This window comes from Xyrauchen texanus, chromosome 5 (assembly GCF_025860055.1).
Source record: "Xyrauchen texanus isolate HMW12.3.18 chromosome 5, RBS_HiC_50CHRs, whole genome shotgun sequence".
NCBI lineage: Eukaryota > Metazoa > Chordata > Actinopteri > Cypriniformes > Catostomidae > Xyrauchen > Xyrauchen texanus.
In genome coordinates this window covers 20,495,979-20,508,509 of record NC_068280.1, presented here as the reverse complement: position 1 = coordinate 20,508,509, position 12,531 = coordinate 20,495,979, and the positions used below count along the sequence as shown (strand labels likewise).

General features: G+C 42.6%; 1 protein-coding gene across 1 annotated transcript in view; it reads left to right on the top strand.

Moving 5' to 3' along the window:
- Positions 1-11,192, top strand: part of dhrsx (dehydrogenase/reductase (SDR family) X-linked) — a 46,221-nt gene extending 35,029 nt beyond the window's left edge. Inside the window, 3 exon segments of the mRNA XM_052126306.1 lie at positions 9,755-9,812; positions 9,815-9,826; positions 9,829-11,192. Coding sequence (XP_051982266.1) covers positions 9,755-9,812; positions 9,815-9,826; positions 9,829-9,914 — 156 coding nt within the window. The 3' untranslated portion in view covers positions 9,915-11,192.
- Positions 11,193-12,531: the final 1,339 nt, after the last annotated feature.

Genomic DNA, 12,531 nt, shown 5'->3' with positions numbered 1-12,531 from the left:
CAGAAATTCCTGCAGTAAACACAGAAATGATCCAGCTCAGTATGGACAGTGTGCTAAATGTGTTAAAAAACAAATAATGAGCCTTGAGGGCAATATTATTTTGACTAGACCAGCAAAGAATTTAAAAATAGAAAAGTGCACTAATTGTAGAGAATGAAATGTTTCAACGCTGGGGGAAAAAACACAATAAGGGTACTTTTTCCAACATCTGAAAATACAAAAATTAAGTGTACACTACTAAGTACACTGACTTTCAATAAATGTATACTACGCTCTACATCCAGATTGATTGTTTTCTACCAACAGTTTTCACAAATATCTTTTCTAAAAAGTTGTAAAGTTGTGGTTGAGTTATCAGGAGCCAAACCAGGGCTGGACTGGGAAGAGATATCGGCCCAGGATTTTACATAGCAACTGGCCCAAAAGTTGAGCGGAGGATGTTCGCTGTCCTTTTCTGCATATAATGGTGCCGTTTTGTGGTCCGTTCTGCATAACACGATGGCTCATGTTAGCATATCGTGGCCCATTCGGCCCATTTCGTGGCTGACCCACCGGCCCACTTGATTCTCCCGATGGCCAATCTGCCCATTATCGGCCCCAAAGTGTGCTGGCCCACTGGCAAAATACCCGGTATGCCAGATTACCAGTCCAGTCCTGAGCCAAACCAAGGAATAAAAAAGGAGTTCCCACAGTCATAAAAAACATAGAAATATCAGGGAATTTTTAAATTGTGTTTACTAGGCCTTGAAGAGTTATATAAATTCCTATTAAAGAGGTAATTGTTAATTTCTCCAGTTATGCTTTTTCTAAAATATTTCATCATCTAGATATTTCTATTTTGTAGTGCAAAACTTGCTCAGAAGCCAAAGTAATTTCTCTGATATGTAATGTCCAGTGTTTGTGTGTGCAAATAAAATATACCCAAATGTATTGTCTTTTATGTAGTAAAATGCATGGCAGTTTATAATCTCTGTAACCAAAATAAATAAATCTCTTAGGCCAACAGACTTGCTTTTGAGTATATTTTCAAAATAATTTTGCTCTTTAAAAATTATTTACCTAAATTGCCTTGGTAAAAGTGAATCAAACTATATACTTAAAATGTCATCTAAATTTCAAACTGTAATTTACTCTTCTTCATGTTGTTCCAAACCTGCATGACTTTCTTCCATGGAACAGAAAATGTGATGTCAGGAGTAACGTTAGGGTCTGACCTCACTTTCATTGGATGGGAAAAATCAGCTTCAACATTTCAATGTATCGTCGTGCTCCATTAAATTACTAAATCATGTGGGTTTTGAACAACATAAGGGTGATTCAATTACATAATTTTTACTGAGGAGTGAGCTAAGTAGCCAAAAGAAGACTTTTATTTAGATTATTTACTAAAGATTATTTAGTCATTTTTATTGGACTTTCATTTGAAGACAATACAACATTACTAAAAAGAAGATGTCTGACATAACTGGACATTTAATTACACATTTTGTATTGGATCTGGAACCCCTGAGCTTGTGAGCAGGTGAGTGAAGTTCTCAAATTTGATGGGAATTACACAGAAGAAACTTCTGAAAAAGATTGTATCAATGAGTCAAATGTCATTGTCTGAACATGTAATGTAAGCGCAGCATAGTTCTAGAGGGAAGACTAGCAGCTGTACATCATCACACCATTAGCTGGGTTATTCCTGGCAAATCACGTGTATGCCATTGCTTTAAAAGTCTGCTCACAATCTATCACATTGCTGTTTCAGTGTGCTAACACATACCAAAACCATTTTGGAGTTGGGGGATCACGGGTGTTAAGGTCACAATTACAATGGTCCTCTTTGGTCCTTCAAAATAGTAAAGGTGCTGTAAGTGATATTTTCATGAAAATGTATGCAAAAAAAAAATGTCCTACTCCCTGATAGATATCACTGAAATAAGTGTCATGAGATATCTCACCAGTCACTGTGACAGCTCTAGACTCTGAAAAGTATACGTGTTCTCAAACAGCAAATTATTGAGGCTTTATACCATATTCTGATTTACAATTTGTCAGTTGAGGGCGCCGCTACTGTTGTATTTGACAACCATACGAACATGCTTTGTGTCGGTTTTAACTTTCGGTTTAAATATTGTTTATTAGCTTTTGTGTCTTTTCTATAATCTCTTATTATAATTTAATAATCACATAATAATGTGAAGGGTCTAATCTGTTAACATGGGCGTCAAAACGAAAACGCACTGCTCATGCCTCGCTCACGCCCCCACTCATGGAGGATAGGTGCATGACAGTTCCCTTTACAAAAGGCTTCACTTTGATGTTGCGCTGCTAAGCGCTACGGGGGAACAGCTTTCGCTGTGAGCCGAGCTGAAATAATGTGTGGAACACGTCAATGAACATTGACCGGAATTTATAGCCTCGGTTGATGTAATCATTAGATGCACCTGAGGCCAGGCTATAAATGTACACGTCACCAGGTGTCGTCAGAAACTCTTTTTTCAGAGCGATTCTGTTTCTGTGTGTTTCACACACCCTGTCAAAACTTTATTTCCTCTGTTAGGAGATAGAATCAGTTAGGCAGTGTGCAGTGAATGTTGTTCTATTTTTCTCTTCTGTTTAGAAAATATTATATATATATTTAAAAAAAAGAGAGAATGACTGAAAGCAAACGGTGCGTGTTCCTCTCTTCTCGCTCTATAGCTGAAGATGGCACACATCAGTTTTTGCTGTTTGTTTGGGGGTAAGAGCACGCTGCTCTCGCGTTGCAGCAGGGCGGGTGCGAGCACTGCGATTTGCTTTAACAGGCAGAGTGCGTCGTGCTCGCCTCGCTTGCTTCCGGAGTCAGCACTCACGTAAAAGATCGTTCGTGGGGCTCGTGCATGGATTTGGCTGAGGAGCAAGAGACGGGTTGATCCCTTTCTCTCACTCTCTCCCCAAACCCAGCTGGTCCTTCACATGATCTCGGCGCGTTCTGACGCTTCTTCGGATCATGAGGTGGATCGCAATTCTCTTCCCGCCTCGAGCTTTCCGTCCGCGATAAAAAAATATACGGAGGAATTGCTCAATGTTGTTACTCGTGCGGTTGCCAGATTGGACTGGCCACGCAAAAAGAGACCCCAAACGCTCCAAATTAGGGGATAGATTTTATCTTCCAGTCTAAGAAAGGGAACGCCTCATGGGTCCCTTCCCTTTCTTTGATAACCTCCATGAAGAGCTTTTTCTCTCATGGAGAACCCCTAAAAAAAAAAAATAAATAAATAAATAAATAAAATATATATATATTTTCTTCCCGTGTTCACATACCCTCGACGTCATTATATTCGACTATCGTGGGTGCTGAGGCACGGGGGTATTCAGTGATGCCGCCGGTCGAAGAGACGCTTGAGGGCTATCTCTCGGGCTCGGCATCGCCACTTAAGAAGCCCTCTCTCCCTCAAAGCCTTGTAGGACAACCTCCACTTTAGTGGGAAGGGCTTATCAAGCAGCAGGTCAGGCTGGTGCTGCTCTGCACACTATGCTGTTTTTCAGGCGCACCAGGCTGACCTCCTGGACGACCTGAGTGTGGGTTCTGGCGCTTGACAAGCAAGCCTCAGACCCACCTCGGTCCTGACTGAAGGGAGGCTCAAAAGCAAAGCGTGGCGAGTCGTGCTCCTCCTCCCAGGGATTGGGGACAGTCTCGCCGCCTCGCCAGCCCTCGAGCAAGACCTCAGGACTATAAATTCTAGTAAGAGAAAACCCTGACGGTCTTGCGCCTAGATTAGGGGTAGCTCCCTCGGACGGGCGCTGCTTCACTTCACCCCTACCGTACCCCCTCGAAGCCCCTCCATTCCCGCCACCTCTTGGTGTTTCAGGTTGCAGAGGCTTCGTCAAAATCGGGTGTTTTCGCTGTTCCTGCATTTTATTTAGGACGAAACACCCGACAACCCCTCAACAGGAAGTGTTAAAATATAATACCCATCTCAGAGATCCTGGCAGCGTGGAAACTTCTGCCGGATATATTCTTTTCTGTGGGTCTTATAAGGGCGCCAGGATTTAATTCTCTCGCCGCTTCCGTGTTTCAACGGCGTGTTCTCACTACCAGAACCGGATTTCTTTTTGTAAAAAAAAAAACTCAATCTCCTGGTTAAAGGGCCAATGGTATGTGTTCCCTTCCAGAGAGAGAGTTAGGTTATTACACTAAATACTTCCCGCTTCCCATGGAGGGTGAGGGGTGGCGCCTGGCTTAGATCTTAAAGCTTGAACTACCCGTGGGTGTTCAAGTCCAAGATGATGCCTGTCAAGACGGTCGTGTCTCAAGCCCTACAACTCGCTTGGCTGGTCACCATCGATCTTATGACGCACTTCTATACTTCATTTAGAAGTTCTGCCACAACATGGAAAGTTCCTGAGGTTCACTTCCGGGGCTAAGTCTTCCAGGGTCAGGTTCTTTCACTCAGCCTAGCCCTTTTACCCGCGACATTCACAATGCATGATGTAGCTGGCTCCTTGCGACTCGAGGCATCTGCATTCTGAATTACGTGAGATCGACTGGCTGATCCTAGCGCAGTTCCAGGAACTGGCAGTTCAGCACAGGGACATCGCCTTAGCTCATCTGTTTCTCTGGGGTTGAGGCTCAACGCCAAGAAAAGCCGCCCTCTCTCCCACTCAGAACACTGTCTATTGGGGCATCGTGATGGAGTTCAATCTCAATGCGGGCACAACTGTCTCCCGCTAGGATTGAGTCCATTCAGATCACCCTGAGCAAAGTCAGGCTAGGTCAAGGTTGCACTGTTATCAGTACCAACAATTTCCAGGTCTCAGGGCTTAACGCGCCCACGGTGATCCCTCTGGACCTTCTGCTCATGAGACCGCTTTTGTTGTGGCCAAAAGCCAGGGATTTCTTCTAAGGGCCAAAACCCCTGGGCTAAATAGGGTTACGCTACTCAGGCTTCGCTCCCTTCCTATGTGGTTCAGACCCCGGTTTTCTGCCTTGGGTCCCACTCTAGGTGCGCCTTGTTGTCGCAGACTGCTAATCGACAGACGCCTCCCTGATGGGCGGGTAGCGGCCTTAAGTGGTCGCCCAGCTTAAGGGGATAGGAGGGTCATCAGCTCGGTTGTCACAGTCTCTGTCTCGGGTTGATGGCTGTATTTCTGGCCCTGAAATACCTCCTCCTGAGGCTGCCATGTCTTGGTGCGGGTGGACAATACAGCGGTAGCCTCTTACATAAATCTTCAAGGAGACCCACGCTCTTGTCAGCTGTATTTCTGACACGCCGGATTCTCCTTAGGGCCCAGGGTAAGCTCCTGTCACTCAGGTCAGTTATATCCCTGGATGCCCGTGATACGGGAGCAGATTTACGGTCCATACAGGAAATACCAACGGGGAGTTAAGAACTCCACCCTAAGGTAGTAGTTGCCCAGAGTTCGCCAGCAAGGGTTTTTGCCTCTTACTGATAGCACCGGCTGGCCTAACAGGGCTTGGTTCTCGGAGCTAATCTCTTCCCTCGACGGCTCAGCCTTGGGCAATTCGAACAGGAAGGATCTTCTATCTCAGGCACAGGGCAATATTTCATCCCTGCCCCAAATTGTGGAATCTTTCATGTTTGGCCCCTAAGGGTACCAACTGAGGGACACAGGGCTCTCTCCTGAGGTTATCGAGACCTTTTTAAATGCCGGGCTTTTTCCACTTGGAACAAGTTTGGGTGAGATCTTAGGGCAGAAGAGGACCTCTTCGCTTCTATGAATAGCTCAATGTCTCCTCTACTTCTCCCTGAAATCACCCAGCCCCCTTGGGTCTGGACGTTAAGACACAAACATGACCCAGAATGCGCCTGTATGTGTTTCTCTCCCGGTTTCTCTGCTCCCGGAGTCTTGGCAATGTTCACCAGCAAGGGTCTTGCCTCCTAATAATGGCACTGCGCTGGCCGAACAGGATATGTTTCTCGGAGTTAATTCCTCTCCTCGACGGCTCGCCTTGGGCGTATCTCGAACAGGGAGGACCTTCTCATCCTTGAGGTCATCGAGAGCATTTCAAGTGCTAGGGCTCCCTCCACTTGGAACTGATCTGGGTAGATTTTACAGGGCAGAAGAGGACCTCTTCGCCTCTGTTGATAGCGCAATGTCTCCTCTACTTCTCCCCGAGTCGCCCAGTCCCCCCCCCCTCCCCCTCGGGAGGGGCTGAACGTAGAAACGCAAATGTGCCTGCATGCGTTTCCTTCTGCTAAAGTTCTTATTACAGAACCAGCTAACTGCCAGTTTGCTTCAGTTCTGGATTTTCTGTAGAAAGAACTGTCAGCGGGCACTTGCCTCGCCACTGCCAGGCTGTATTTGGCCACTGCAGTCTGCCACGGCTTGGTGGGCGGGGTGCCCTCAAAGAGGCATCCTCATTATTGCCCGGGCCTACGAGGCGCGCGGTCAAGCTTCGCCAGTAGGTTTCAGGGCGCACTCTACCAGAGGGCACTCCTCCTCTAAAACCTTGGCTAGAGGTCTCCCTCTGCAGCAAGTTTGTGATGCGCAGGTTGTCCTCTCCGCACACATTCATTAGATTTTTATAGTTTGGATGTTTTGCCACTCCGGGCTCTTATGCCCTTGAGTCGACATCTCAAGCTCATGTCTGGACAAGTTTGTGATGCGGCAGGCTGGTCCTCTCCGCTCACATTCATCAGTCTTTATGACAAGTTTGTGTTATGATAGGGTTCTCTTCACACACATTCATCGAACTTTGTGGGCTAGATGCTTTGCTACTCTGGGCTCTTATGCCCTTGAGTCGACATCTCAGCCCATGCCTAAACAAGTTTGTGATGCGGCAGGTTGTCCCCTCCGCACACATTCGCTGGACTTTTTAGTTTGGATGTTTTGCCACTCCGGCTCTTATGCCCTTGAGTTGACATCTCAGCTCATACCTGAACAAGATTGTGATGCGGCAGGCTGATCCTCTCCGCCACATTCATCAGTTTTCATGACAAGTTTGTGTTATGATAGGGTTCTCTTCGCACACATTCATCGAACTTTATGGGTTAGATGCTTTGCTACTCCGGCTCTTATGCCCTTGAGTCGACATCTCAGCTCATGCCTGAGCAAGTTTGTGATGCGGCAGGCTGGTCCTCTCCGCTCACATTCATCAGTTTTATGGCAAGTTTGTGTTGCGATAGGGTTCTCTTCGCACACATTCATCGAACTTTATGGGCTAGATGCTTTGCTACTCCGACTCTTATGTCCTTGAGTCGACATCTCAGCCCATGCCTAAACAAGTTTGTGATGCGGCAGGTTGTCCTCGCCGCACACATTCATTGGACTTTTTAGTTTGGATGTTCTGCACTCCGGCTCTCATGCCCTTGAGTCGACATCTCAGCTCATGCCTGAACAAGTTTGTGATGCGGCAGGCTGGTCCTCTCCACACACATTCATCAAAATTGAATGGTTTAGATGTTTATGCTACTCCGGCTCTCATGCCCTTGAGTCGACATCTCAAGCTCATGTCTGAGACCTCTCGTGTTTTTGTGAGTACACTGCACAACCGTAGGGGTCCGGACAGCCCCAAGCGCGGCGGCGGGTATTGCGTTCCTCAGTAGCGCTTAGCAGTGCAACATCAAAGTGAAGCCTTTTGTAAAGGGAACGCCTCTGGTTACATGTGTAACCCTTGTTCCCTGAAAAGGCGGAACGAGATGTTGCGCTGCTTTGCCGCACTGGGACGCCCCAGGACTGCTCTTCAAAAAGAAGTATCTGACGACACCTGGTGACGTATACATTTATAGCCTGGCCTCAGGTGCATCTAATGATTACATCAACCGAGGCTATAAATTCCGGTCAATGTTCATTGACGTGTTCCACACATTATTTCAGCTCGGCTCACAGCGAAAGCTGTTCCCCCCGTAGCGCTTAGCAGCGCAACATCTCGTTCCGCCTTTTTCAGGGAACAAGGGTTACACATGTAACCCGAGACGTTTCACATATCTTTCCCTGCAATCCACAAATGCACAGGAAATGATCCACAAATAAATGCACTCGATTCACAAATGAATGCTAGGCAGTGTTGTGTTCGTGAGATAAAAAAATATTTGATTTATTTATGAATTCACTTTATTTTTGTGAAACATCTATTTGTGGATCTCACTCGATTTATTTGTGAACCAACTTTTTATTTGTAAATATCTTTCCATTTGTATGTTAATATGAAACAAAAATAACCCATAGTGTAGTACTCAAGACCTAAATTGGATGTGTCAGACCATATCCACACTAATATGTTTTAGTTTGAAAACTTCATCTTTTTCTCTGGTTTTTGGCCTTCCGTCCACAATGAGACAGTGTTTTTGTCCAGCGAAAATCGAGCTTTTTGATAATGCCCTCCTAGGTAGAGACTCTTCAAATGCTATCTTCACATTCTAGTGCGGACATGTAAAAACAGAGATATCTGAAAGCGATGAGGTATTTTTTTGTCATATGACGCAGTCATGTGGTCCATTCAACCTAAAACAATCAAGATGACGGCCCATGTTGTAGTAGCGTTGTTGTGCCTGCAATCCACTTTGATATTGTTTTTAAAGGTAAATCTTATGTTTTAAAACCTTCACTTTGCATTCCTTCAAATGCGTCACAAAGTTTACACAGAATTGCTGTCCAGTGACAGGATATGAGTACAGTTGCAAAGTGGAAAGTACCTCTATCACATCAGTGGAAAGAAGTGGTAGGGAATGCATGTTCCACATTAATTTAACATTTAGAAAACAATTAAGAAAGAGCTTGTTTATAAAAAGCTGCATCCTCCATGGTGTGGAACTGATCCTCCGCTAAACCCTGTTTCCTACCTATAGAGAGAGAAGCATTGGCACTGAGAAAATTACTTAAATTATTAAATTGCACGTTTATCAACCATGCATGTATATTTCGTAAATAGTAGCCAAAAGGATTTCCAGTATCCAGTGGATTGAAAAGCAATAAGTAAAGTATTTATTGATGAAGTTGTTTCTTGGAAATGTACAAGTGCATTACTTTGGGCTTTATTTTGAATCAAATTTCAAATCACTTTTCCAAAAAAATTTGAATGTTGTGAATTATCAGTCATAACAACTCTCAGAATAAATGTGTATTGAAGATACAAAGATATTAGGTTTGGTCTTGGCGGAATAGATCTGCTTACGTTGCCGCTACTGCTGAGCAAGTACAAAGACTTGCTATACTGAAAAACAAATTGGAGTGGTGTTTACTTAAAACTCTTGGAAACAATCTCCACACACACAAACAAAATTGCTAGGAAATGTAACAAACCATTGCACCAACAGGGCTGCTCACACAAAAAACATGATGATGGTAACAATCAACAGATAATTCCTCTCCAATGAACTCAACAATAAAAAGGTGTAAATCAACTTGCAAAGAGTGAAACCGTGCAAGCTTATTTATTATTCAAGGCACACCAGCTTCGAAAAGTTGAGTTCATATTTTCTTATTTCATTCATATTTACTCAAATTAGCAAATACATTTGACAAGATTTCAGTGTACTGCTAGAACATACACAGACATGTTGTTGAGCGTGTAAGTCATGCTGCTGCTGTGCAACTAGACCTATCATCTATGAAATGTTTTCCATACTGTATATCACCCACCGCTATGCATTTTTACAAAGTAAAAAAAAAAATCACCAAAAAGTGATTTGATTCTAGGATTTTAGAAGATTTTTCCCCTCGTTTTTTAATATCAGACCATCTAATGTGTCATTTCTGATGAAAACTCCCAACCTTCCTTACAGCTGTGCTGACTTGATATATGATTGCTTTCTATTCACAGATGCCTGCAAAAGGAGCATCTATGGCCATCTATGCTGCAGCTGCCTCAGAGCTGGAGGACACTATCTTTACAATAGTCTTCAGCGATTTCTTATAATGAGCAACTGCAAACCAGGCTATGGAATGAGAGCTCTGCTCTAGTGGGCCTCCAACAGGCCTGAGAAAACATTGCGCCAGCATTGAGCTCTTGGTTGGCAATGGCATACCAATGATTCTGGCCATGCTGATCGCTCAGTAAGACCTTGGTACTTTACCTAATCTTCTAGTTCATTTAGCATCCATCTGAAGAACAATTATATCAAGTTATCAAGAAAGTACACCTATTTGCCAAATTGTCACTTTCAAAAGCCATTAGTTTTTCTTTAAGTCATCTCGTTACAGTTACAGTGTTCATTTGTGTGAAGAGAAAACTTTGGTGATTCCTCAAGTTCTCAGAGGCACTGCAAAATCAAGAAAATAACTTCAATTTATCCATCACGCATATAAACACGTGCACCATTTCTGTCCTAATAATGCTAATCCCTGTTCTTGAACTCCTCCACACTTGGAAATTTTCTCAACAAACCCTTCCTGAAATAAGTAAATAAAACGTGATTTTTGGCAGTTCCTCTGATTTCCATTTAGGTTTCTTCAATAAAGACTAAGAAAATCAAAGGATAAAAGATTATATGTGAAATCTTAAGATGTCTAAACTGGGCAAATATCAGCCTGTCTCTGTTGATTCTCTTTTTCGCTCTGGGATTTTGCGTCTCTCTTTGTTAGTATAGTTGTATATCTTCAATGGCTCCTCCGTTGGGGGTATTCCATCCGTCAGTGTCAATCCTTGCTATGCCTACCACATCTAATGGTCTAAACACAAACTGAAGAAGGGCTAAGGGGGAAAAGTGTTTGTCTATCTAAGCCCTTCATTTTTCATTCCTCCACTGCAATTTGAAATGCTGTGTTTAGAATCTTCCAGAAAAGAGATTGCTTCCTTGTTGCCAGGTGCCTCACCATTGTCCACCTTGTTTCTTCCCTGGGGATATTTCATCCTACTGTTCTGTTTGTGACTGTAATGTGTTCAGAATTTGTAATCCCAATGTCTTACCAGTGTGTAATAATGTAGTTTTGGTGTTTTTCATTTTAATCTTGCTTCTGAGCAGACCTTGGTTAAATAAAACATAAAAAATATGTGCACATATTTTATAACTCTAAAAGAAGACTTTTCTTTTTAGTTGCTGATCGTTAATGTTTAAGAATTTTACAAATGTATTTATTCAAAGACTGCGTGCAATAGCCAACTGCTGATTGATTCTAATGAAATCAATGGGAAATTTTAAGATTTTCTTACAAGAGATGTTGCTTCCTCAATATAAATGTTTAAAAGTACTGTACAATAATTTCTTGAATGACTTTTTACCCAATGGTGTCTGGTGTCTGTAACAACTTAACAGGTGTTGTCACAAGTTTGGCTGCTTTGGATAAATTGCTGGATAAATGTACTTGTGTCAAAATGTGCCTGTTTATGTGTTTTATGTGACATCAATTATTTTTGACCAAATGCATTCCCAGAAAGCTATACATGTATATATCGTCCAGCTAGTTCTGTTCTTTTTCTTTGTTGTAAAATGAACAGTATATGAAGCTTTTGGGGGAAAGAGACAAAATAGTCACCCATTTTTATTGCTTTTAAAAATGTGCTTTTATCTCTGTCTAGTTTTGATCATGTACTGTAAATATGCATTAATCAGTCCAAGTGCAAGAAAAGAAAGTGAATGAGTTTCTTTTTAAGGCACTTGTCTAAATAATAATATTTTTTAAACACACACACACACACTGTGATTACTGTGTATATATATATATATATATATATATATATATATATATATATATATATATATATATATATATATTCTACAAATGGTGAAGCAAAAATGAAAACATGGGATGTAAAATCCAATTTATATTGTAAGAGTTTTAAAAATTGTGCAAGGCTGGTCAGTTGGCTTTTCAAGGATACAGAGGAGCAGTCATACAATCTGATGATGTTTATGTTTTAAAGTTATAGATGTAAGTTTTTCTTTTAGCAGATGGTAAAAAGATGGCCGTTGATGGCTATGTGTGTGTTGTGACCTAAAATCCACTACTAGAGTGGATGATTCATGTGAGATTTTTATGTCATTAATGCCGTAGGCAGTACATCCTGGCACACACACTCAAACCATCACAAGGATATGCAAGACTTACCTCCCTCACATATTTAAATACTGACACTTTTGATTGCTTTTTAAGTCATACTCTCCTGAACACAATCCCTCGCTGATCAGATGCATTAAGATATGGCCTTTTAAAGCTGTTTTCACCAAACACAGTGCTGGTTTTTCCAACAAAAAAGGACTTTAAGCTCAAATGTATGTCTACCAATGTGTCACGAATGGTGTGGAAGCTGGACAAGACAGATGAGAGGTGCGGATCCAAAAGCAGTTTTATTAAATAATAGAGGAACACAAAACACTGGAACAAATTAAAGGTCCACGATGGGAAAATGAAATAAACACACGAAACATCCACGAACGATCAAACAAGGGAACAAAAGCAGGCATAAAACATTGGAAACATGGAACATCAAATACAACGACCGACAAGGGAATGGAGGAACAAACAGGGTTTAAATACACAAGGACAGTGAGACTCAGGGTGGACAACAGGGAAAACGTGACATGGAACGGGATCGGTGACGGGTGAAACGGAAAACACGGAAACATGACATAAACGTGATGGGTGAAACAGAGAACATAG